Consider the following 25,755-nt stretch of genomic DNA (forward strand, 5'->3'; position numbering starts at 1 on the left):
GACAGAGGGAAGAAAACTACCCTGCTTTCTACAGCTTGAATCATTCAGGCATTTGGCCCTTTTGGCCACACCCCAGTCAGTGATGTCACAACCAGGGTTTTCAACACTGTGCAAAGGCAAAACACCTGCAATGAAATCACTGTGGTCAAAAGCACCACATGCCCGGAAAGTAGAGCTGCAATGATTAATCAAATTAATCGGCAACTATTTTGATGATCAAATAATTGTTTTAGTCATTTCCTAAGCAAAACTGCTTCTCAGATGTGAGGATTTGAGGCTTTTCTTTGTCATACATAATAATAAACTGAATATCTTTGGGTTTTGGACTCTTGGTCAGACAAAACAAGACATCTGAATGTCACTTTGAGCTGTGGTAAATTATAGTGGAATTTTTCACTTTTTTCTGACATTTTATAGACAAAACTATTAATTGATTAATTGAGAAAATTATTGGCAAATTTATCAGTAATGAAAATAATTGCTACTTGCAGCCCTGACTGTTTCCACCAGTAGAAAGCAGTGCACCAGCAGTGGTGTACCATATATTGAGGTATACCTAATATTGTGATAATTCATTTTTAATTCTTTCTGTGTTCAATTTATTTTTATTTGTCATTACAAGCTGGTTGAATTAAAATGTGTTCTCATGGTGATGCAGTAGGTTGAGATTAACTATCAAATATCACCTTTTAGAATGTCCATTCAAATATCTACGCTTTTATATTACATTTACTTTTGACGCAAATGAAAACAGACACAAACACAAACACACACACAAGCACACAATGGCCATCATCCATTACTTTCACAGTGCTGGGACAGTTTTGCATAGGTGGCAGAAGGTCCAAATCCCTTGTGGGGCCCAGGGATGATTAATGATTAAAGGGGATTAGGAGGAGGGTCAGGACTTGGCTACTAGTCTACTAATGATGCGGCTGTGGCTGCCTTCATACTATCTGTGTCACTACAACTCGCCTCTCTCAGGACTAAATCTGAGGATGCCAGCTGGAAAACAAACTGAAAATGAGAGGAGAATGATGTTTCAAGGTGAATGCTGACCAGGATAAGGTAGGAACAGTGGACCTCATGGATTCTGTTTCATTGCATCAGTTACTTCTTACATTTTATATGTTCAGGAACTTTGTCCAGACAGAAATACCCAGGTTCACTGGATTTAAAAAGGAAATTATGTTTTTGAAACCACATTACATCTTGCTGATCCTTTCTCAGTTTGTCTCACATGTAGATTGTTTTCGCGCTTGCATACAACTGATCACATGTCATTTTATTTTGTCTTAACAGTGTTTTCCATTCCAACAAATTGTGCCTGTCATGTGAGAACATTTATTTTACTCTCACCACTGTAGTCTCACAGACCTGCCTGCATCTACAGTATAACCATAATGCAGCATCCACAAGATATCGATCACGACTACCAGGCTAAGCTGCTTATGAGAGGACCTTCAGAGAACTGTACAACCACTCCCCCTCCCCTTGGTGCCCCACACCCCCTAAAGGAAAACCTGTTCCACTCCCCTGGTCTACCTGTGTCCCACCCTTAATCCCCCGCCTCCCCACTGGACTTAAAAGAAAACTTAGAGAGGAGATATATATATATGATGGCGGTCTTGAGAGTTAAGTTCACAAAGACCAAGAGGGACAAGCTGGCCCAGGTGCTGTGGATCCTGAACTGGATCTCAGTGGTGACAGGGGCCATCCTGTTCAGCCTGGGGATCTTCCTCAAGGTGGAGATCAACAAGCGAGAAGAGCTGATGGCTGAAAGGGACATCCAGTATGTGCCCAACATGCTGATTGCCGTTGGCCTCATCGCCTGTGCCATAAACTTCCTGGGTGGGAAGATCTGCTACGACTGCGTGGACACCACCAAGTTCTTGCGCTGGAAGCTGATCATGCTGCCCTACATCATATGCACCTTCTTCTTCACCTTCTGTGTGCTGGTGGGTGCTCTGATGTGTTACAGCATGCGTGGGGAGCTAGAGGAGTCTCTGAACCTGGGACTGACAGAGGCTATGAGGTTCTATAAGGACACAGACACACCAGGACGATGTTTCCTGAAGCGCACTGTGGACATGCTGCAGATAGAGTTCCAGTGCTGTGGAAACAATGGCTATAAAGACTGGTTTCAAATCCAGTGGATCAGCAAACGATACCTGGATATGTCCCAAAAAGAGGTGGTGGAGTAAGTGCAAATTACAGAATGAGGACACTGATTTAGTAAAGAGTATATTCACACTTAAGATGGCATAAAAAGGGACTGTATAAAAATGATCAACATAGTAAAAAAAGCTCCAACACCCTCCCCCTAAAATCTCAAAATATGTGTTAGTGCAACTCTTAATAACTTTCAGCCTTAATAACTTAAAGAGGCAAAACATAAAACAATTTTAAGATACTGTAATATACTTTCAACCTTAACATATATACATTTATAGCAAACATAATACAGTTATGAATATTCCAGCCACTCTGCTTTAGAATAAAAAGATACTAAATAACAGGTTAAACCTGAATTATAATAACACTGATTCTGTGTCACTGGTAACTGACATATTGGTCCTACTGCATAATTTGCTCCTTTCTTATTAATCTGGCACAAGAAGACTGAAATATATGGAAATATACATTTGGGATGAGTAAAAGTTATAAGATCCTTCCCTGCTCTCCTAAAAAAAGTCAGACTAACCACCTTTCAGCAAGAAGAAAAACTGAATATCCCCCGTAATAATTGTGTACAGTCCCAAACAATGACACACTAAGGTCAAATCTTTCACACACTGCTTTCTTTTCAGCCGCTTAAGAAGTAACGTGGAGGGGAAGTACCTGATGGACGGAGTCCCCTTCAGCTGCTGCAACATCAATTCCCCACGGCCCTGCATCCAGCAGCAGATCACCAACAACTCCGCTCACTTCAACTACGAGCACCAGACGGAGGAGCTGAACCTGTGGATGAAAGGGTGTCGCCAGGCGCTGCTGGAGTACTACACCCACATCATGCAGTCCATTGGCCTCACGGTCCTCATCACCTGGCTGTTTGAGGTAAGGAGATACAAGTTGGTAACAAAAGTATAAAATATAGCATCTCTGGTTCTGTTGCATCAATTCTGGTACTTTTTGAAAACAATTTAAACAATGTAGTGTAATGCTAAATTGGTGGAGTTCTCTTTTAAATAGACAGCTTTCTCAATAAAGAGCTGCATTTGTGTTGGCACTACTATTGTCGCAGTAGCTGTTTCTACTTTACAACTCTTTGAAATTATTGTTTATCTTAAAACAATTTGAAATATGAGTCATTATAACATAAATCACTTCAACAGTGACAAGAAAAGATTGGCTATTGGCTGTTTTTCATTAAAAAAAAGATTTATAGATACTTGTGGAGGACATGATCAGTGTCACCTCAGCCATTGCATTAACACTGTTATTGCACATACACTTGCAGTACTAATCCTTGAGTAAATCTCCACTGTCGTATTATCTCTGGGTCATCCATGCAGCACATGAAGTGGACTTAGTTGCATATCTATATATGTGTATATTAGTTGCATACATTCATATGTTAAATCAGGTTTCTCTGCAACAATTTGAAATGCTGTCACCATACCAAAATGTTTAGAATTTCTTGCTCTGAAGGTTCAGTTAGGGCCTAATTCAGTAATAGTGGTAGGGGACTGTAGATCTACTATTACAAGCTCCATGGACAAAATAGCAGATCTCCTCTCTCAGTATTCTGATGTTGAATTAATTGTTGTGGGTGACTTTAATCTGAATTGGCTGAATAATTCATCTGATCATCTCAAGGAGGTCAGTAGTAACCTCAATTTATCCCAGCTGGTTACAGAACCCACTAGGCCAAATTTGAAAGACTACTCTAGGTCTACTCTAATTAAGTTCATCTTTTCCAAAAGGATTGACAGAATTATTGCCTGTGGTGTCTTTGACCTAGGAATTAGTCATCATTGCCCTATAGTATGTATTAGAAATATTCGGTTAAAACAGATAAAATCTCATACGGTTACAAAGCGAAATATGATACATTTAATGATCAAGCCTTTTTAACTGACCTTTTCCATAGCGACATACACTATACATCTGAAATCCCAGATGTTGAAATGGCACTGGATTTTTTTCACAAAAAATCTTCTCTAAGTCATTAACAAACATGCACCATTCAAAAAGCTTGGAATAAAAGATACATCAACTCCTTGGTTTTCACTGAATTATTATCTTTATTTAAGGAAAGGAACAGAGCCTGGTCTCTTGAAAGACCCTCAGGGGCTCCATTCCATTGATCATCATTTAGACAGTTTAGAAATAAATGCGCATCATCTGTGAGAAACACTAAATCTAATTATTATTCATATTTAATTACTAGTTCCTATTCACATCCTGCAAAATTTGAAACCAGTGAACTCACAAACAAAACCACTATTTCCCTACCTGTACATATTAATTGTGGTGAATGTTTGATTTCTGAACAGGAATAGGTTTAGCTTTCAATAGACACTTTGCTGATACTGTGCATTTATTTGAAAAGGATTATAATCTTATTAATAATGATTGTGTTTGTACCATGAACCATGTTTCTCAGTTTACCTTTCAGCCCTTCACTCCTAGTGATATATTCAAAGCATTGCAAGCCATTGAAACCAGGAGTTAAACTGGAGAGGATACAATGGATCCTTTTTTTCTAAGACTGTCCGCTCTATTTATTACAAAGCAATTAACACATATATTTAATCTTTCTATCACAACAGGCATATTTCCTAGTGTTTGGATGTCGGCCCATGTAACTCCACTACATAAAGGAGGTGATAGAAATTATATAGATAATTACAGACCAATCGCTAAATTATCTTGTCTAGCAAAAATCCTGGAATCTTTGGTAAATGACCAGCTCAAGGCATTTCTTTCAAGTCACTCTGTATTAAGTCTGCACCAATCTGGATTTAAAGCTAATCACGGCACTATTTCAGCTATTACATTAGTTACAAATAATATAGTATCCGCTTTAGACAATAAGAAACATTGTGTTGCCCTTTTTATAGATCTGTCAAAAGCTTTTGATACAGTCGATCATCCTTTGCTCTTACTAAGGTTATATAGTATTGGCTTTGATGGAAAGGCTTGTGATTGGTTCCACAATGATTTATTTGACTTCAGAGTGTGAAGTCTGAGTTCTTGCCGGGGTCCTGTCCTCTTCACCATTTATATTAATGATATTGTCTCTTCAATGAGTGGCTGTCATGTCCATCTTTATGCTGATGACACTACTGTGTATCGTCTTGGTGATTCTGTACAACTAGCCATTAAGAACCTGCAATTTTCCTCTAATGCTCTACAAGATGCTCTTATTAATCTTAAACTGGTACTTATTGAAAATAAAACAAAATTCATGCTGTTTACCAGACAGAGATATTGATTATAATAGTATGCATATATCCACTGCGAATGGATCTTACATTGAGAGAGATACTAAATATAAATATCCTGGCATCTGGCTTGATGAGAAAATTACATTTAAATACCATATGAACAATCTTGTCAGCAAACTGCGTCAAATAATTGGCTTCTTTTACAAAAATAGAACCAAGGACTAGTAGAAAGAGGATTGTTGAGGCAGTTTTCCTCAGGCAATGAGGCCCACGGCAATCGGCATGTTGGGCACATACTATATGTCCCTCTCAGCCATCAGCTCTTCTCGTTTGTTGATGTGTATGATTTTTCTTTATTCTCATGTGTGTTTGTCCTATTCATTTTTTACTTATATGTAACTCAACATCATTGAAAATCAGGGCAACCTCAATGGTTCTTTAATTAAAGGTTTGAAATGAAATGATATATCAGTTTCTAAAACGTATCTGTCACAGAGCTGCAGATACAAACTAGGTACAAAATGACAGCCATATGGAGGAAACAAACAAAACTACTTCTTTGACCTCTTGTATCATGATTTGTGTTCACATTTTGTGTGATGTTCTCACTAATATGCATCTGTGTGTCTTGTTTTAGCTCTCAGTGTTGACAGGGGTTCGTTTCCTCCAGACCTCTCTGGAAAATGTGCTGAGACAGGGCGACCCCAACTCTGAGTCTGACGGCTGGCTGCTGGAAAACAGCTTTATGGAAACGGCCCGCACCAACCTGAACATCATCAAGAGCCTTGGCAAGAGCAACCACATAGACATAGCCAACAATGGAGACCCCAACATTAATGTTCCCTCCACCTCTAAAGCACACTATGGGCCAGACAATGTGCCACCAAAGCAAACACCTGAAGCCAGTTGACCTTTCTCAGTGAACAGCATCCCTAAAGGGCTAAATACTTAAAAAGAGTTGTTGACATTACATTTATTGTTTTTTATCCGTATGAGTCAGGTCAGGAATTACAACTGAGAAATCCCTATACAAAGGTGTTTGTGGAAAATAAAATATATTGTGTGAAATATCACACAATATGTGATAACTTTCCTTGAATGACAGGGTACATCTTTTCCAAAATGTAGATAATGCCTTGTTGACTTTTTACAAAATACATATTCCTTTTTCCATTGATTCAAACAGCATAACATAAATCATAAATCATCACAAATGTACATATTTTTCTGAACATCTGTACACATCTGTACTGTAATTTGTTGTTTACAAATGATATCTTGTTGCCTGTGTGTCATGTGGTTTTGCAACAGTTGTCCAAAACTGTTTCGTACACCTGTCAGTTGCAACATTGACTGAGTCAAAATGAGCTTGACATATTATTGTTTGATGAACACAAATTAGTGATGTGGGTCAGAGGTTGAAGCCCACAATTATGCCTGATTTTGCCTCAAATGCAGTCAAAGAGTTTGGAATTACTCTAGCAAGAATTTGTAGGATATGATTAAAATTAACTTCCACAAATCAAGGGGCAGGATGATTTGGCCTCAAGTTAAATAGGTCTTGCAGAATAAAATTGGTTCTGGGTGTCTGGATCAGTAGTAAAATTTTTGGATCCCTTCTGTGCATTTTACCTGACTTTAGCAACTGTACCAATGGTAGTAAACAATGGCATAAATACTGTATGTTCTTGCTTTCATATTAGTTACAAGCACATAACCAGACAGAAATCTAATTTTAAACACATTATAATCCATTTTCTAGAACATTTGAGTTGTCACTACAATGGATCTCATGTGCCTCAGCAATGCCACCATGGTCTTATCTTAAAACACCTCAGTTATTTTCACTGGGATGAGCTACCAAAAACTTGACAACAAACCTTCTGAGCTGGTGATGACTGGGTTTTATTGTTTGTGATTGTTTTGTTAGGGCTGCAAACCAGTACATTGCAAACTAGGCTACTATATCTTACTTTGTTTTAATGATAAAGCCTTCAACATATTGGCTGGTGGCAGGGTCTTGTCTGTTGGTCAAAGGAACTCTCTGCTTTCTCTGCCTTTTCAGAAATTATACAGCACTGGCAGCTGAGAGGGCAAATTAAAGCTTAAGCATTTGGGGGGGAAAGGAAACTTGGAGGTTGCTAAATTAAAGCATGTAAGTTAATAAAGTTTTCATTCTGGCTATGAGACAATGTGTTAAAATGCACAAATCATGTGAAAGTATCAGTCTTGTGAAATAAGAGAATGCTGCCTATTTTTGACTCATTCTAGGCTCTTACTTGATGGATAAAACAATATTGATGGGGGGAAATGGTTAATTTATTCTATGGGTGAGCAACATGAAATGAGATTTTGTTCCATTATCATGAAACAAATATAATTCCATAACACATTAGATTTTTATAAATTGTGACACCAGTCACCTAATTCAGGGCACAAGAGCAGTTCATCCATATATAGGCTAGTGTCTTTATTTCACAGCCTGGAAGTCATCTAGTACTGTCAAACAACACAAAAAGGAGCAAGTTTTCTATTCACACTTTTTTTTTCCTGAAAAGGCTGAGCAATAATGACTGGAGTAACTGAGAAGATATCATATACTACCTTAGATTTTTTTTCAATAAAAAGTACTTTTCTTTCTTAAATAGCATATTGAATTTTTTTTTTTTTAACTTAAATTCAATTTGTGTTAAGTGAATCAGCACCACATGGTGAACTGTGACTAATAATCTGTCTAGCAATGGTCCCTTTGATAAGTTTTAATAATTACAAACATACAGTGGATATCTGACAATCATAATCACTTTGGCCTATTAGGGATTTTTGTTAAAAGGGCATATCATAATACCATATAGTATGGTGGCGATGTTTTCATATAATTCACGCACTGATTCTTAAGGTCAGTGAACTTGTAACCATAAATGTCTAAATATGGCTGAAATATTCAGAGAACTTTCAATCGGTGTCAAAATGTCTGCTTATCATTAAATGCATCTACATCAGGAAATCATGGAAGCAGGTTACTGTATACTTCTCTCTGAACACTGTCTTAAAACAACTTTAAAAATAATGTATACACTCAAAATGCTTTATCCATTACATAAGCATCTATATATGGGTGAAGGTGACAGTAGGATGTGGCTCCATCATTTGGACCATCTACATAATTAATGGGCAAACGCAAAAACATGTAGGACCATGATGAAACATTTTCAAATGAATGTACCCTCCAAAACAGCAGAATTCAACAATTATAACTTATGACAAATCACCATTTCTAACACACAGAGAATGCAGAAAATTCACAGCATTACTGAGGAGAAATAAATACATAAACTGATAACAGAAACATGTTATTGTGTATCTGATGTTTGTCTTTATTTAAATGAGCCTCTTTGCAAATAACATTACTCTAGGAGAAACTCATTCTCACAGCAGACAATCAAATTAAAACAAGGCGACTTGGGTTTACTCATTATCCATCAGCCTCCATTATTCTTCATCTTCCTCCTCTTCCTCTTTCGACTGTTCCACTTCTCTAGACTCCAGTAGGGGTTTCATCAGGGAGGGACTGGCTGCTCAGGCCTCCTTTGATTGCAGGAGGGTTGTGTGTGTGTGTGTGTGTGTGTGTGTGTGTGTGTGTGTGTGTGTGTGTGTGTGTGTGTGTGTGTGTGTGTGTGTGTGTGTGTGTGTGTGTGCACGCACGCCTCAGGAGTACTGGAGCAGATTGTGCTCTATGGCTGTGCTCTTTACTTCCTGGCCACTGCAGCTGGAACAATCATCACAACATCTGCCACTCAAAGGCAAACATAACATTGACCACCTCTAGGCTGCGGGCGATTTCTTCCAGGATGCAGTGCTGCTGCCACAGCTGGTTCAGCTTCCTGTAGCGCTCCGGGCAAAGGTGCAATGGATTGCCCCTTCTAAAAATTAAAAGATAGAATGCCTGATTTATTCAAGGGTTTGTCCAAGAAAACGCACAATACATTTGTTATGACAAGATTATATACTTCATGGCCATGGCTATATGCTGCTCAGAGTGGCTGCAGTCACTCCCTACAGAAAGAGATTCTTAACATAAACTTTGCAAATTTACAAACAGTAATGATTCATATGATTAGTGGGTTTTTTCTCCAGTGACTACATTGTTGGATGACACTAAACTCTGCAAGACTTTAATGGAAGACTTTTGCAAAATAGGACAGCATGATTTGTGCAGTGTTCTGCACCAAAATTTGACTTAATATAACATAATAAAAAATGTGTGATATAATCTTGCTCCCAATCTGGAAATCAAGTTAATATGGTCTAGTACCAACCAATTTCAAACAAGGACACATGGTGTCATTGATGAAAAGCACCAGGCACCACAAATATTATCCAAATGTAGGTTTGCGACTTAAGGAGTGTCAGACCTGCAGTTCTGTATAAAACTGCAGCTGTAACATTCACTGTCTGGAGGTGGTGGAGGTGTTGAAATTGCAGCAGCTTTTACTTTTTTGCCTGTAGGAGGCAATATCTGCAAATGTCTACATGCAATTCTGTGCAGAAGTAATAACAATTCAGCACCTGGAAAATAAGCTATGATTCTTACCCAAGGTGAGGATCAGTCTCCCCATAATCGTCCAGGAAAGGAGCAGGGTATGTGCTTCCTCGAGTCTTACTGGCCATCAGTACAATTTCACACTCTCTTATCCTGTCAACAAGAAATCAATCTTTATTTATATAGCACATTCCATGCAAGAAAGAATACAATTCAAAGTCAAAAAATACAGTTAAAAAACAAGTTTTAGAGCTGAAAAATAATTCCCTTGATCCCTATAAGGCCTAGAATTGACCTACCTGAGGAACATGCCCACTCCAGCACCACAGGTTGCAGCGTGGGCAGTGCAAGCTCCCACATCTTCCCCATCCAGCTGGGTGACACAGCAGGAGCTCTGAGAGCACAGCATGGCCCCACAAAACAGGCACAGGGTCGGATGCTTCCTCTCATCATCTGTAGACTTGGGACACCTGAGGACAAAGTACAGAGGAGACAAGCGGGTTGAACACCTCTAGCAGATTTTCTGCTGAAAGGCGGTGATTGACTTCAATTTCCCACTTACTGAAAATGGCTGGCTTGATTGAGGAGAGCGCTGTAATCTTCGGGAAGATCAATCAAACGATTCCTTCTCCTGGGGTATCTGCGGAAAGAGTTTAATGATCAATTATTAGAGATGTATTACAAAATAAAAGTGGGACTGAAGGAATACAAAGGCCAAAGTCTACCTGACTGTCTGGATTTTGCCATTCAGGGCTTTGGTTACAGCTGGGCTCCCACACCACCTAAGGAAGAAAAAGCATTGTCATAAAACTGCTCACCTCACCAGTGAATACTAAAAGTTTACTGATCAAATACATCAACCTTGTCTCAATGTTTATCACCTACCTCTGCAACAGTGGAGTAACGGAGTCTCTGTGGTCCTGGAAGAGCTGGAACACATTGGCGGGTAGTGCCAAGTAGCTGCATAGTGCCTCCATCTGTCCTTGAGAGGTAACTGCAAAGACCCAAAATGTCAGCTTGAATTCATCAATCATCATATGCAATAAATTATAATGATGCTTCGGTTTGACCTACCTGCAGTACTTAAGAGCTCCTCTGGAGGATGTACTCCTGTAAGGCAATTGAAAAAGAGAGCAGCACAGCGCAGGAAAGGTTCGATTCCTCTCTTCACTCTTTCTGCCACAGAGCTGCCAGACACATCTGGAATCAGCCTGATGAGCAAACCACAGAACATCCTGTCAAACAAGCTGAAGGCAGTCTACATTAGCCTATACATCTCTGAGCATGCAGCATGGAAAAGGCCTTGACAACAGGGAACAAGGAGAAAGATTTGCCTCTACTGACAGGGCATTTGCTTCCATTACAAACAGGCGAGGTCGATTCCTGTCAAGTTTGATTATGAAGCAAGCTAATTAAAAATTAATGTCCTGCTCTGCCTGCTACATCAAACTTTCCCCACAGTGAATATGTCTGTAGACTGTGTTTATGGACTACATGGATTGTGAATTTTTGTAGGTAAAAGTTGTGTGTTTTTTCAGGGAAACGTTTTCCCTGAAAAAAAATTCTGTTTTTCTTGTCAAGAGCTGCTACTTAAAGTCTGATTTAAAACAAATCGCAATTACAAATCTGGCTGTCATTTAGTTTCATGTCTGATATGAACGAAGGTTTTCAAAATCTTCTCCTTATTGTAGGGTAGAGGAACAGCCAAACTGAGCTTACAAATTAATTTGCATTTTGCATGTCGCCTCTTCCGCTTGAAACCGTTGGACACAGTTTACTACAGTCCCTTTCGTTTTTTTACAAGAGCAATTCTGAGCTTAGTAATATGACTTTTCTAAAAATAAGAAATCCTAAGCTTGTTCTCTAATAAGGAAAAGAGAAATTAGTTGAATATATTTATATATTTAAAGCCCAACTTATGAGGCAATAATTTTGTCTTAATTAGTAATAAGTTTTAAAATGAAGGAATCAGAACAACCAATCTTTTAGTTTAGTTAATATTCTGTTAATGAGTTTTGAACTCAAAAGAATTACATGTCTACGTGAGTTATTATAAAGCGAGGACATCTATTACCTGCCATCCCTGTCTTAGCTTTTAATGGTTGTTGCTGCATGTTGCTGTCTATGTTGCTGGCATTTGTAAGAGAAACTGTTTTGTTTTGTCTTTCATTCATTAGGGAGGGAGAGTGTACCTCATTAACCTTTGGTTTACCACTAGCCTAATAAAGTTAAACTGAAATAAAAAACTACAAGCAATTGATTTAATTCACAGATCTCATACTTGGGTTTTTTTTAACCGTATACAAATGTCAAACTAAAAAGAAAATTCTGCTTGTTTATTTTGCCTGATAAACAATAGGATGATGAGAAACACTTGTACCTTCCAGTGTGTTGTGACACAGTAGTACACAGCTCTACTGCTGCTCTCGCCTCCTCTGTCTCTTCTCCACCTGCTACTGCATGGAAATCTAGGCAGAATTGACACCATTATTTAATCATCCTTGTTATTGTACAGCATTCTGAGATAGTTCAGTAAATGGTACATATCAGTAGTATTGTTAGATTAGAATGTTTGATTGAGGTTTTTGTTGTGTGTACCTGTAGAAGACAGGAGGATCTGCAGCATGTGAGCCATGGTGACCAGATGCAGAATGTGCAGGTGGTTGTAGGCAGAGCTGACAGCAGACGGCTGTAGGTCTACAGCCTCCTCCTGGTACAGTGAGGGTACAGACAACACCAACCCCACCTGACATAACACACAAGAACACATACACCATTAACAAAAAATGAAAATTCTAGCATGTTAACAAATGCAAGTAAAAGCTTTAAATTGGGAGAAAATGTAATTCAACAGAACTTGAGAGATGAGAACAAGAAGAGTTTAAGTCATTAAGTCATCCTGGAAGAAATCGCCCGCAGCCTAGAGGTGGTCATCATTCTCAACAGAGCTTTCCCTTTAGGGGAAACCTACCAGAAGATGGAAGAAGTCCACCTCCAGAAGAGAAGGAGTATTCTTTCTGCTCATGACTGGTAGCAAGACTGGGGAAAGAGGTCGCACTTATCACCACAAGGCAAATAGACAGGAAAGCACCCTTTATTTACAGTATATAGCAAATTTCATACACAGGGGAAAACAGAATGTGCTTTACATGACAAGGAAAACTGTACAATTACGTCCAATGGATAGATAAATATGATGTATTCTTAAAAGACCACATACCCCCAAACATGTCTGTGAAGTGCCTTTGAATGACAGCCTGGGAGCTCTTAAGTCTTTGAGCTGCAGAAAACTGAACGATTGCCTTCAGACCTGCAAGCTAAAATAGAGAAGCATTTCACAAAAGTGATCTGACAAAGTTAAACCCAAACCCATACAGTGCATGCATTGTGTGACAGCTGTTCACTAGTCAATATGTGGCATCCAACCTGTCTGTTTTGTAAGGACCCAAAGAGTGGCTTGCCCTCTTCCTGCAATATGTTTTCTGTGAAGACATGCAAACATATTTTGAGAATTGCAAAAACATGAAACGTGACAGAGTGACACAATAAGCCAACTCTTACTGTACCTATGGCCTGAATAGTGAAGGCACATGTGTTCCAAGTCATAAGGGGCACACGTGGGCACAGTTCATTGGGTGCCGTCTGCAGCCCCACCCTGTGGACTGTGGTGGCACAGACAACCAGCATCTCCACTATGCTGTCTGAGATCTTCCTCCTAAAAACAACCAGCAGCAGAGAATTCAGACTGCTGTGCTACAGGAAACATAGATACTTGAGAAAAACTGAAGGAGCTGACAGTTTCACTCACGGTTCTTGTACTCCATAGCTAAGAATGGATCTAAAGTCTGGCTGGCCCTCTCCACACATCCCCACATCCCCATCAACACTACTGCCTTCTGTGTTGCAATCTGCATGAGAGAGAGAGAGAAAATCATCAATTATCTCATGTCACATCATCACCGGAGTATCACACATTACAAACTAGGCATAATGACATTTGATGGTAACTGCCGAAGCAGAAGAACTGATATTAAATTTTAAGGTGAGCCGCAATCAGAAAACAGGTGCATGAAGAGACTAGCATGTGAAGATGGTTTGCTGCAAATTAAAACTTTTCTGGAGGATATAGCAATGCTTTTTCCTGTGCCATTGCTGTTCACCCATTGAAAGAGATGTAATTATTGTATGTTGCGTATGTCCTCTTACCATTATCCTGAGTGACTGACTTTAGTCCTTTAATCCTGGCAGAGAGGATCTGGATCCAGCGAGGCAGGGTCAAATGTTGTCCAATTATCTCTGCATTTTCACTACACAGATGAAACAAATATTCAAATAACTTTTATACATTTGTGCAACCAACAATTCATCGCAGATTGGCCTGAAGAAGGTGGGCTGGACTTACTAGTTAAACATTAGTGGTTCCAATGGGATAAGAGGGACAACAGTATTGCACAGACTCTTGCACAGGGGACACAAGTACTCCCCATTCTCCAGGTCGATGATCAGCTCAGCATGGAGCCGGTTCCTGGTCGTATTCTGAACAGCCTCAAAATATCTGAAAAATGCAGAGTTTAACAAATGAACTGTCAATCGTGCACTGAAAGAATAATAACTAGCAAATTTGTTTCATGTAATAACTCACTTCTGCCAACACGTGGCATGCATGACATGTCCGCAGCTGCCAGTGTGGGTCCCAACTGCCAGTTCAGGAGGCATGAAGAGGGGATATGATGTCCCTGTCCCTTTAAGGGTGAACAATGAACATGTTTAATTTTCCCCATCAAATTACAGTTTTAAATTAAATTAAATGATTAGTGAATTGAGACTGACCATCTGCTCTGTTGGTCGGTATCTTTCCTCTGCACTGTGTGAGAACTGTGGACCTCTGGACACACGCAGTCAGTACCATGGCTTGAGCCTGGGCTGCCACTTCCTGTTCTTCCTGGCAAAGAATGCAGGTGAGCACCTCCCTCTCTGCTGGAGTGGACCCTCGGTGAGGCCCGATGGCTACACACAGCTCCATCTGCTCCATGGCACAGCTAGAGGAATAAACATAACCCAAACTAGAATTAGTCAAATTAATTTAGTTTGGATCTTTATCTCCTGCCAGCTAAACACACACATGGGTTTTGTTTTGTTTTTGTTTTTTTCTATGGTCCTGCTCACCTCTCAGTGGTTGTAACAGGCTCTCCCTGTGTCCCGCTCTCTGGCATGTTGTCATACAGCATCTTGTTTGATTCAATGAAGTTTTTCTGCATTGCTGACATCTGGGCCATAATCTTCTGCCGGTGGAGTTTGGCTGCCTCTGCCTTTCTTTTGCGCTCAGCCTTCTCTTTGTCCTGAGCACTCTGGAATAAAAACAAGTCAGACAGCAAAACTTTTCTATTAATTCTATTCTATTTCTTATAATTTCAGAAGAGGGCTTGACTGACGGCTAGTTTGCATTTGCCACCTTGAACTCCTGTTCTAGGTATTACTGCCCAGGGCCCTCTTTGAGCAAGCGTACAGTCAAGTCAATTGTATTGTTACATTCACATTATTAAAAATTCATCATTCATTGTTCTTTACCTCTTCGGGCTTGGTTGTCTCCATGCTCATGGAGGCTGTTGGACTGGACTTCTCTCTAAGGCACTTGACAATCTCAAACATCTAGCAGAAAAATATAAAATTAAAATGGTGACGGTAACTGGAAAATAAATGCATCCATCCATGATAGAAACTGTAATGTAAATGATAAAAATACAGAATGAAAATTGGCTAACTGAATAGCCTACCTGTAGGACCCATTTGACCATGTCTTTTTGAGCTTCAAGGGAAGGAACAGCCTTAATCTTGGACAACAAGAGGAACACTGACTTGCCGTGTTCTGAACCAATTTCTGGAAGAAGAGAGGAGACATTTATGTCAGAAAATTCACAAAACCAAACCAGTTTATTGCTGTCAGAACAATGATGAAATGTGAATGAGTGACACAAAACAATTGGTTTTCACTCACTGCGGGCCTTAAGGCTGAAATCAAAGGTCACTTCCTCCACAGTGCTATCTTCAAGCTGTGTTTTCTCTTCAAGCAATGCCTGACCTATCAAGTGCAGGGCCTGTGTGGTAAATGCATACATTTTGTTATAGCAAGTGGTTTGAGTAATAAATAGCAAAGGCAGAGCATGGTAGACTCTGTAAAGGAAAAAAACAGATGTAATGTGTACCCTCTGGATCATGGCTTCTGTCCAGTGAGTCGCCCGGTCCTCTGCAGCTCTCTGCAGAACGCGTCTCAGGACATGGATGATAATGTCACAGCAGAGCAGACGCACTATGCTGGAGAAAGCTGGGCAGAAGGCTGGGGGCACCGGAGGGCGCAGAGCTGAGAACAAACACAAATAGAGGGAATGTTAGTAGGGCTGATTCATTAGCAAATGGAGTACAGAAGATTGTCACATTCTTGGAGCTGTACGGAGGCCTGTGCAGAGCAAAGACATTGGTCACCTTTATCATTGCTCTCCTGAGTCCTCCTCTTCTTCTGGGACTCTTCCGCCTACAACAAGTAAAAGATGAGAATGAAATGAGGAATATTCAACAGAAGTTGTGTCTATTTAGTGTAAAACTGGTGTTGAGACATTGCTCTACCTTGCTATGCTGAGATCTTGAATAATGGTAGAAGAAGGGGTTGAATTCTACCAGACGCTCTTTTTTTACTTCGTACAACCCATGTCCTGAAACTCCTGGTTTTCTAAAAACAAAGGCAAAATAGACATTAAACCCACTCCGAAATGACTGTTAAGATAAAACTCATAAGCTCTTTCACAGTCATTACATACTTGAAGGTGGCAACTTTGGTAATTACAGTCTCCAGGCCTGTTTCATGGCTCTCCTACAAAGAAAACATTTTGAACTCGTTTTTAAATGAGTAAACCAAGAAAAGAACTCTATAATTTAGACTGTTCATGTAGCTTACGTTCTCCGGCAGACCCTTGACCAGGCTACTATGAGCCATGGGCTCAATGCACAGCAGGTGAATAACCTCCCTCATTGTCACGTCCTCTTTGGTTACCTGACTGATACCGGGGACATAGCGCTCACCTGGAAACACAACACTGGTCAGACACTATAGTATGGTTCATATCCAACCAACTAACTTCCCAAGTTTGATTAGTTGAATGTGACACTGTACCAACGATGACGATAAGGAGGAACAGCATCTCTTCTGTCAAACGATTCCACTGTATCAGTTCATCCTGGAAATTGAGTTGCACTTAAGTTAATAAGTTTGGTGGCACGACAACATTTTTTCAGAATGATTATTGAGGTAATGCTTACCTGGTCTTTGCTTGAGCAACTTCCATTAAAATAATCGAAGAGCTCAAATCTCAACAAGATTAGCATGAGGAAGTGGTTGGGGTCCATTTTGGAAGCAGCTATCTGTAAACAATTTGTGGGGAGGGTGATATGTTACCATATTGTGTATATATAAAAAGTAAAGGGTAAGAGCATGAGAAAAATTCTACGTCTGTCACCAACCTGAAGCATGAGAATGTCCTTATCGTACATCTCGTCCCTGCATTTTACATCCTGATAGTAGAAGACCTGATCATGTAAAACAACAATTAATTTACTTGTCATTTATTAATTGAAGAAATAACAGAGAGAATAAATACAGAATAAAAACAATCCCTTGAACATCCAAAGAATGCAGTATACCTGGCTGACCAATGAGAGCCCATTTCTCCGCCACATTTCAGCTGAGACCTGTGCAGCCAGCACCACACAGCGCAGAGGATGCTCTGCCAGCTGGGTGTGCTCATAACTTTCCTGCAACAGACAGAAAGAAACCTTAACTCTCAACAGCCAGCAGTGGTTAAGATTGTTCCTTCAATAAACACAACACAGCATATGCTGAATATCTGCTCACTGACTCACTGACACCAGTAGCTTACTAAACATTTAAATCATTGTGGGGTGTTTTTCATGTCACTTACAGGATCATCCAGACGTTCAATTGCCCCTGTTCTGCACAGAAGTACATACAGGCCTGAGGATCACAATGTACAGAGCAGTAAGCTCACAGCTGACAGAAAAAATACCAATAAATCACTGAGAGTCTCAAATATTAGTTCTCCTACCAGCCAGTAGCCTGGAGATGGGCAGATGTATGCTGACAGGCTCCTGAGACACTTTGTATGGACAAACATGGAGGATGTGCTTGCACATGTAGTAGTCAGTGGCCTCCCTGTGGAAGGGCTGGTTACTGCACTGCATCAGGACTTTGTGGCACTCTTTAAATGCAAACAGCAAGATCTCTTCCTGGGGGGGGGCAAACAAGCAATAATTGACCACAGCAATTCACTCCTCTCTTCTATATTTCTGCTACTTCTAAGTGAATGGACAGTGAGGGGGTTTCAAAGCTATGCTCCCTCTATTTGTGAGATAACTCTATTGTTTGATGGACAAATTGCAAGACAACTCACATCAGAGGAACACCAGTCCTGAAACATAGCAAGAATGTGGCGGAGCTGGATCTGAAGAGAAAAGCCAGCCTCCCATTCTGGCTCTACAGCAATGTGTTGACCAAACTGGCGCTTCACCTCCTCCATACCCTGATAAGGACAGTGCAAGGATTCATTAAATATGTGGTTTGTCAAGTTACCATAACCTGATGTAATAGTCCTGCTATTACACACTATCAAAGAATGAATCAGGGTTGAAATAAATATTACCTGCATGCATTTGAGAAACCCAAGAAAGACTTTGAACCCCTCTATGAACTCTGTCCGCAGCTCTTCAGTCCATATTGAGGGTTTACTGATCAGAATATACCTGAGAGAGACACATACGTTACATCTTAGATAAAGACCAAGAAAGTTAGGAATGAAGATTTTGTTCAAATTGTTTCCTGTTTAATGACCTGAGGTCGTGGAAGATGACCTGGATGCGTGAGAACTTGTCTGAGTTGTAGCCAAGGAAGAAGAAGCGATTGTTGACATCCAGATGTTCACGCAGCAATTCCATGACTGTATCGACTATCACTTTAATGACATTCGCCTCTTCGATCAGCTGTCTGGCCTAGAGAAGGAATAGGAATGTGAGGATAGAGATGGCTGCTAAGGCACAGATATGTTGTATGTCTGTGGTCTTCTTAAAGAAGCACAAATATTAAAAGACATATAATACTTACCCCACTATAACATAACATCTACAATGATGCCCTAACTACAAACAACACTTACCAATGTGGGCACAGTGAATATCTGAACAGACAGAGCAGTGATGGATATACTCCTCTCATGGTCGTCATTTATGAAGTCCTTTTGCAGCTGCTTAAAGTGCTGAAAAGACAAAGATGGGGCATGTATTAATTTAAGCAAGTGAAAGAAGTGCAAAAAAATTTACATTCACCTATTTTTTTTTACCTTTGTAAACTCAATTGCAAAAAGCCTCTTGAACTCTGTGTCCATTAGCATGCTACAGAAAATTAGTTCATGTACTATCTTGCGAGCTCCTTGAGGAAATAAGAAAAAAATCTTCATGTTAGTGTCATATGGATTCGAGTTAAGATTAAAAGATTAAGCTCTTATTCTATGTGAAAATCAAACTCAGATCTACTTGCCTTTGTACATCCTGGCATCGTGCAGCATGAGTCTGCTGATGAGGCAAGGTCGGTCTCCGTCTGCATTGGTCTCTAGCGCCACCTGACAGAAGGCCTGCCTGAAGCCCACTGCACAAGACACACACAGGTTCCCAGTCACATGTCATGCAACTGTGCATGGACAACTGAGCATTAAGGTGTAGATAAGTTTTCTAAAAAAAAAGGTACATGTCAAAGGTGCGCAACCAATAAATAAAGCTGTGAGTTTGTGTGGTGCAAGTATGGTGACAATGATGGTAGCACCTGAGTAACTGATGATCTTTTGAAACCAGGAGCCAAGGTGCAGAGCAAAAGTTTGATGAGCCATTACTGCTGCGTGAAGGATTTCCACACGTAGTGGCTGCAGGGAAATGTGTTCAGAGTTGGACTGCAATATAGCAGTAAAAGAGTTAGAGCTCACTTATTTCAGGTTCAAGACTAAACATCATTCTAAATTTCTAAATCAATGTCTAAACTGGTGTAGAGTTAGTGGCTGGTGTTTACCCTGATGAGCTCTTTTGCTTGCTGGCAGGAACGAAGGGTTCCTCTCTTTACTGCCCGCCGACCCTGTGCAACAGTTAACAATAATTACATAATGGCATAATCTGCAATGGATATGATGAATGCAATTATGGAAACAGATTCAAATCAATTTCCCATTGACATGACAGTATTGTAAAGGAAAAGTCAAGAGCAAATAAAACCAAAAAATACCTCCTTGTCAATAAGTGCTGTGTGTGTCTGTGCTTCAGCCACATCACAGTTAACAGAATGCTGCAGGGTGTAGGTCACATGGTCATACGAGTGGTGCTCATCATTGTACAGTACACAGTAGTATGCATTGTCTTTTGTCCTGCATGGATTGAGAAATACACCGTTAGGTTGAGTGCTTTGCATATAGATTTATGTGTTTTGCATGCAATTAGACAGGCCATACCGGGGCTGGAGCTCAGCTGATAGCTCCAAGTTCTCCTCCCATACCAAGAAATCTGTGACGTATTGCAGCAGTACCCGGAAAAGTTTCTCAGCGCGCTCATATAACTCGGGCTCCAACCCACACTCATCCTGCACAAAATCAGAGAATCACACGGGACTCACATTTTTGAGCACACCACTAACACTCTCAGGCGGTCTCTTGCTTCAATAGTAAAGTACTTGAAACACTGTCTTAGACTTACAGTATCAGAAACATTTCTCACACATTTTGTGACAACAAACATTTGTTAGTGACATCAATATTGAACCTAGAGTGATTTAATAAATATGTTGCTGTGTTTTTTTCACAAGTGTTTTTTTCTAATATAACTTTCCAAGTTTAAGACTGACATGGACAAAGTTTGCTGTAATAACCTTTATTAATTCCCTATTTCCTGTGTCACCAGCAGTGACTCTATAATAGGAACTGGTCTACAGATTTTGCTTAATAAGAGCTAAACAGGCAGCTGGCCTGGTAAAGTTAACATCAAATTCCTTGAGAGCAAACATTCCCCATAGCAGCTATTTCATACAAATGGCTGACATTTGACACATAAACCAAACAAAACATACAGTGAGTATGTGTATTTACACCAGTCTCTACGTCACACTACTGTGTGAGAACAAGCTCTGGAATCTGCAACAATCTAAACAATGAGGGGTCTGAAACAGCATGATGGGTTTTCATGTTCAGTGTGGAGATGCTTTCATGGCCATGCGATGTGTCACTGATTGTTAAACACAGGTTCAGATCTGGTGTAAAAAAACACAAAGCAGCCTCCCAGACTCGGGCCAGTGATGTCTGTTAATAGAAGCACCTGCTGTTTATGGAAACAGGCACAGAGCCATCAAGATGTACATCTGCTCATAGCCCAGCATGATCTTATCAGAGAAAAGCCCAAACACTGTGATCAGCAAAGAAAGGCCTGACAAACAACTGCTGAACAGTAACAACCAATCATCAAAATGTGTCCCAGGGGCAATTTGGTAGGAGAAGCTATAAAGGGAATACAGTTCTGCACAGTTCAGCAGGATTTAAGCAATTGTAGAAAGGCTGCTCTCAATCAGTCTCACTGACAACTCTTTTCCACCAGCTTTCATGCACTCAATCACCCTCCTAATCTCTTAACCTAGTTATAAATTTTCTCAGTTGGTGCAGGTCAACAATATGCTTTTCTTTCTCGTTTCCGGAGCCTAAGCCACAGCCAAGAGAGCGGCACCCAGGACTAAGATGGGAAAATAAGCATTCTGGGGTTCACTGACACAGAATGGGACAAGTGCGCCCCTCCCACGTCCCTCTTTCCGCTCTATTATGTAACTTACCGTAACCATGGCAGTGGCTGCCCCTGGGTCGTGTTTGGAGCAACAGGGGCCAATCTTCCAGGCTTCTACATCCCCACAATCACAGAAGCCCCCACCTGATGACGCGTGCATCTGTGGAAAAAAAGTACATACTTTATGTCACTGAGAGTGATTAATGGATACACGCAACAGCAATTAAGTTATACAACTGCTTTAACTGTGGGAATGCATTATTACGCAACACTGGGGTTCCAACATGAAAGGCCAAACATAAGTCCTATAATGATTTGAAATTAATCAATCACAGATCTTAGTGTATCTAGAAATGGGCCGTAGAGCAGGGTAATCAAGTTGACATTATAGCGCACAGGAGTGGATCACAGAGAATAGGGATTGACAAGGGCACGGTAAGGATGCTTTAATTTGTGTGGGCCCATATAGAGATGTAAATTCTCAGAACACAAATCCAATGATGAGTGACATTATATTATTCCCATTTATCCAAGGAGGAACAAGCTGACTGTGGCTGATTAATGTACTCAAATAAAACATGTTAATTTGGATTTCATTAAAAATTTAAACAGTTATATTGACACCAACCTTGTAACGATGGCTTTTGTGCACGCTATCCTGGAAGCAGTCCATGCACAGAACACAAGTGGGATCTATGGCACAGTCCCTGCAATAAGAAGACATGCCACTTTAGTTACTGTAAAAACTGCATGACGACCTCTCCTACATTAACCAAACGTATACTTCGATGTAAACATCCACAGTGTAAACTTGATGAGCACATAAACTTTAGTTGTATTTTGTGTTGATATTGATTCACTGTCATTGGCTGCATATTATATTTATTATGTATCACAGTATTCCTTATTTTAAAATTACTCATTATATTAAGTGACTTGCAACTAAAATGTTTGTAGTTGTCAAGTTGTTAAGAATATTTTTTGTCATATAGTATATACTCTTTATTAAGAGTATATTACTAAAGTACTCTATCTATCTATCTATCTATCTATCTATCTATCTATCTATCTGAATACAGTGACAGTGCCTTCCCTTGTTCATAGAGAATATCTACTGGGATACACCACTGACTTTTATTATGTCTAATTATGCAAGGACATACCAGTCATTTCTTAAATACAACTCATGTTGACATAAAATGCAAATGACAGCTTTGGGAAGGAAATTGAAAAAAACTACAGCAAAAACTGATGGACGAGCAGATGCACATATGTAAGTGAGTGATACGGTATTTTGCATCATTCAGGTCCACTCACGGACTGCCCCATACTGAAACCTAAGAGATTCTACTCATTAACTATTCATTTTTAACACTTAGCCTAAATACTGTAGGGTTGTCATGTAATTAGATAACCATAGAACTAAAACCTATTGAGGCCAAACTATTCACTCCAAAAGTACTTAACGATGTCAAATATCCTCCATGTACGTATATTCCTGTCTTTGAACTCTTTGGCTTTATACCTCATCCAGTAACCCCAGATTCCACTGGGGCTTAATACTGTGCGAATACTTTTTGATACTGGCATTTCATAAATGTTAGCCCAAATGTTAGTTACTGACAACAACAAATAAATATTTTGTATTTTAATCATAACTACTATTATTATTGCTTATTGGTATAATTTATTTTTACAGAAGATCAGAGGGTCTATTCAGACCTGCAGGAGTAGACGGTCTCTCCTTCTTTGAAGACACGTCCACATAGCTGGGAGGAGGTGCTGCCCTGCTTGAGCTTCTCCAGACCCTCCTGAGGATCCTCTCCAAACAGGAAACACTCCAGAGGGTGGAGGAGTCGGCTCTGCTTGAGCTCCTCTTCTTCCTGAGGGCTGGACTCCTTCTTCAGGCAGAATATCTGTGGCACCTGCTCCTTCAGGTAGCGGAGCAGCTCCGCCCTGCTGTCTGCTGCCTCCAGCCATTCCTGCAGGACAAAAGTGAAGAGCATGACTGTTTGGCAATGGGAAAATGTGTACCCCAACCAGCCTGACATCAAATTGAAAAAGCTTACGTGAGAAAAAAATAAGAATTACTAATTGGTTTCTATTAACTTAAAGCTAGGGTAGGTAACGTTGGAGAAACTAGCAAGAGACAGCTAGATTTTGAAAGTATCCAGCTGAAAAAATCTTCCACCCCCTCCCTTCAGGCCTCCCTCCAAAGCCACTCCCCAAAACACATTTTCATGTGTTCATTCAACAAATATAACAAAAACTGCTTCTGAAATACATTACCTACCCTAGATTATTATTAGTAGGGAATTTGTCACACTGCTTCCATCGAATGATGAGTGAATTTCATTAAGAAACATGTAGTAGTTTTAAATAATATAAACATTTTTACAGTACTCACAGCTGTGCATTAACTTTGATTTCTATATAGTGCCCTGTTTTACCACATGTATTTCTCTGGGATTTGTTCAATTCAACTTCCAGCCAACAGCCAACTTAAGTGATTGGTTGAAATGGTTAGGTGAAAACAATAATGATGATGTGTTTAGTGTTTATTTTAACTGCATATATGCTGGCGGTTATACACTGTAGCTGCATACTGTACGTGGACGCTGGAGCTACACTAGATATCCAATAATTTTCATATTTTATAGTGCTGGTTCTGCAAGTGTAATAGGCCACATCTACAAACAATGCCTGTCATTTCTGTCAGTTTTGTCTGTTGTCCTCAAGTCAATTTAACTGTAAGCTGTAACTGTAAATATCTAGGTAGGTCAGATTAACTTTCACACTGCGAACATCGTCTGGGACTGGTTTATAACTGACAAAACGTTGCAAGAGTTTGAGGTCCGAAATCAGTCGGGACGATGGTGCTCAAAATTTATAAACTCATGTCAACTCATGTTGTGGCGCTTTGGACAAAAGCGAACACCAAAATACCACAGGATGGAGATTAACACACTACGGAGAATACAGCCATATTTTCCCCGACTGGGTTGTCTGCTCTAACAAGTCCTGACTCCAAAACCAGCAAAATACACTCACTATTGGTGAGGAGGAAATATTGTAGCCTCTGCAGAGACATTTTAACCATTTACGTAGCTAGCACAGGAGCTAACCATGAACGCTAGCCTGGTAACTAGTACCCTCTAACTGCGCGGTTAAACTATATTGACCAGAGAAACTAACACATTATACTTCCGTGCTTTGTCCCTGGGTCTTAGTAACCACTGTCAGCTATATTAGCTATTTAAAAATCATACCTTGCTGAGCTGCAGTCCGTCTAGGGATTTCTCACCCTCCGCCATATTCCATTTGCCGTAAAGGAGGAGGTGTCACTAGGAGACTGTTCTCCTTGTAATCGAAACCTTTTGCGACGCTGTTAGACCATAATTAGAATAGTCAGAAGTATCTAGATATAGTTAAGCACTCATAGCTTAGTCTAGTAACCAAATAGGATACTTGTTTGAAAATTTGCCTTTTTTATTAGTAATGTGCTTCTGGACAAAATAAGCATTTTGTAAACAACAAATTCTGCTAGACTCGCCCTCTGGTGGCAACCTATAAGTTCTGCATACATGATTTGACAATTATTAGGTTACGTTTTGAGTCCATGTGAAATATTTTTTTCGTTAAATGTTGTTATGTTAGAAAAAAAACAATTACTAACAAAGACATTTTGTGTATCAGTGTCTCTGTGTATAGTATTATTGCTCTGTGTGTCCCACACAGCCAGTGATTTCAATGATGTCGCTGTTATTGCCTAAATTAATGTATCCGCCAGTGGAGATTTGCATGTAGATTGTGCTGGAGTAGCAGCCTTATACATGGTCTACGGTAGGAACCCAGCCACTACCTGCCACAAAAGCGAAGAAGAAGAAGAAGAAGAAGAAGAAGAAGAAGAAGAAGAAGAAGAAGAAGAAGAAGAAGAAGAAGAAGAAGAAGAAG

General features: G+C 40.0%; 2 protein-coding genes across 2 annotated transcripts; one reads left to right on the forward strand and one right to left on the reverse strand.

Annotated features, from left to right (window-relative positions):
* The first annotated feature begins 915 nt into the window (after positions 1 to 915).
* Positions 916 to 8,043, forward strand: LOC122862257 (photoreceptor outer segment membrane glycoprotein 2-like). The gene is made up of 4 exons (XM_044167603.1): positions 916 to 1,068; positions 1,303 to 2,200; positions 2,811 to 3,057; positions 6,031 to 8,043. Exons 2-4 carry the CDS (start codon positions 1,617 to 1,619, stop codon positions 6,301 to 6,303), a joined length of 1,104 nt encoding a protein of 367 aa, XP_044023538.1. The 5' UTR covers positions 916 to 1,068; positions 1,303 to 1,616; the 3' UTR covers positions 6,304 to 8,043.
* ubr1 (ubiquitin protein ligase E3 component n-recognin 1) lies at positions 7,278 to 25,269 on the reverse strand. The gene is made up of 47 exons (XM_044167594.1): positions 25,071 to 25,269; positions 23,524 to 23,783; positions 22,430 to 22,508; positions 21,851 to 21,961; positions 20,490 to 20,617; positions 20,267 to 20,405; positions 20,057 to 20,119; positions 19,817 to 19,940; positions 19,535 to 19,642; positions 19,338 to 19,426; positions 19,155 to 19,253; positions 18,833 to 18,990; positions 18,645 to 18,744; positions 18,396 to 18,524; positions 18,051 to 18,231; positions 17,907 to 17,959; positions 17,629 to 17,739; positions 17,449 to 17,514; positions 17,248 to 17,349; positions 17,102 to 17,165; positions 16,886 to 17,010; positions 16,749 to 16,801; positions 16,558 to 16,660; positions 16,417 to 16,465; positions 16,140 to 16,294; positions 15,932 to 16,031; positions 15,711 to 15,814; positions 15,505 to 15,585; positions 15,103 to 15,284; positions 14,767 to 14,975; positions 14,579 to 14,678; positions 14,339 to 14,491; positions 14,143 to 14,243; positions 13,745 to 13,844; positions 13,503 to 13,651; positions 13,363 to 13,418; positions 13,157 to 13,253; positions 12,908 to 12,975; positions 12,535 to 12,682; positions 12,317 to 12,404; positions 11,011 to 11,147; positions 10,822 to 10,930; positions 10,662 to 10,718; positions 10,499 to 10,576; positions 10,236 to 10,406; positions 9,988 to 10,089; positions 7,278 to 9,316 (listed from the first exon to the last, which is right to left on the reverse strand). Exons 1-47 carry the CDS (start codon positions 25,113 to 25,115, stop codon positions 9,175 to 9,177), a joined length of 5,226 nt encoding a protein of 1,741 aa, XP_044023529.1. The 5' UTR covers positions 25,116 to 25,269; the 3' UTR covers positions 7,278 to 9,174.
* Positions 25,270 to 25,755: the final 486 nt, after the last annotated feature.

This window comes from Siniperca chuatsi, linkage group LG15 (genome assembly GCF_020085105.1).
Source record: "Siniperca chuatsi isolate FFG_IHB_CAS linkage group LG15, ASM2008510v1, whole genome shotgun sequence".
In the NCBI taxonomy this organism is placed as follows: domain Eukaryota; kingdom Metazoa; phylum Chordata; class Actinopteri; order Centrarchiformes; family Sinipercidae; genus Siniperca; species Siniperca chuatsi.